Source organism: Anopheles cruzii, unplaced genomic scaffold (genome assembly GCF_943734635.1).
Source record: "Anopheles cruzii unplaced genomic scaffold, idAnoCruzAS_RS32_06 scaffold03297_ctg1, whole genome shotgun sequence".
In the NCBI taxonomy this organism is placed as follows: domain Eukaryota; kingdom Metazoa; phylum Arthropoda; class Insecta; order Diptera; family Culicidae; genus Anopheles; species Anopheles cruzii.
The window spans coordinates 1006-2249 of NW_026456882.1; the positions used below are offsets into that span (position 1 = coordinate 1006).

The 1244-nt window shown below is 46.1% G+C and overlaps 1 protein-coding gene across 1 annotated transcript; it reads left to right on the forward strand.

The window, feature by feature from the left end:
* Positions 1–886: 886 nt before the first annotated feature.
* Positions 887–1240, forward strand: LOC128276971 (catalase-like; the record flags this gene model as incomplete). Its single annotated transcript, XM_053015430.1, has 1 exon — positions 887–1240. A coding segment is annotated over one exon (354 nt), but the record flags the coding sequence as incomplete, so codon positions are not given.
* Positions 1241–1244: the final 4 nt, after the last annotated feature.

Sequence of the window (1244 nt, forward strand, 5' to 3'; positions counted from 1 at the left end):
GATAAGAAAAGGCTCTTGGACGCTTACGCAGATCGGACGATCGTAAAACTCGAGCCGGTGATTGTGGCGAGCGACCGCATTTTGGTTTCAAAATGTACCCTTCAAGACGGTTTTTGTTGACTTTCATGAAGAAAAATCTCCAATGTGCAAACAACGTCATGAAACGGAAGCAAAATGGTGAATGCAACCCACGGGACTCGGCGAAGACCGGTTTCTTGTCTGGTCCGGAGAAATATTTCGGCGCACGTAGAACCGGTATCGTCGGACCTAACTCGTTGCGAACATAAAAGCTCTTTATATATAGATATTTTTTTCTCTTCCTTTTCATCGTTTCCAACTCTGTAAAGTGTTTACGAATAACATGTTTACCGAGCGAGTCGTTTATTCGCGTAGAAATTCGCATTCAGTGCACGCCACCAATGCTCGTTGATTGTGTAGAGTACGTGGCACCATTTGTCTGAAACAAGAAATCAACATTTATTAACCAACATTAATGAACATTTATTAACCACCTCATGGTTTGTTCTGTCTAGGGTCATGAAAGAACAACATGAAACTCTAACCTGATCGACGAAATGTGAACTGTTAAACGTCCTTACATCACGCCATATTTTGGTTCCTCGTTCGATCGTTGCGCAACCATCATCGTCCAGAGTCTGTTATCTGTTATCTTTCATCTGTGAGCACCTAAGCCAGAAGAATGTTAACATTGCTGGCCGCGAGCATTTCTTGATGTTTTGTCCATTTATTTTCATTTTTCCATTTTTCGTTTGCTTCCATTTGGAAGTCCATTTGTCGTTGGTACGCTTAGTCCGCCGACTTGATTTATTGGCTTTGATGAGTTGCATTGTTCAGTTCTTCTGAAAAATCTTTGATTTTCGTTCAGGACAAAACCAAGTGTACAACCAGCAATGGTGCTCCAGTCGGTACGCACTCCGCAACAGTTACGGCCGGTCCCCGGGGACCAGTCCTTCTGCAGGATGTGCACCTAATCGACGAGCTGGCGCACTTTGACCGAGAGCGTATTCCGGAACGTGTCGTACACGCCAAGGGAGCCGGAGCGTCCGGTTATTTCGAAGTAACGCACGACATTACCCGGTACTGTGCGGCCAAGCTGTTCGAGACGGTCGGCAAGAAAACGAAGCTTGCCGTCCGCTTCTCAACCGTCGGTGGAGAAAGTGGTTCGGCAGATACGGTGCGCGATCCTCGCGGTTTTGCCGTTAAGTTCTATACCGACGATGGCA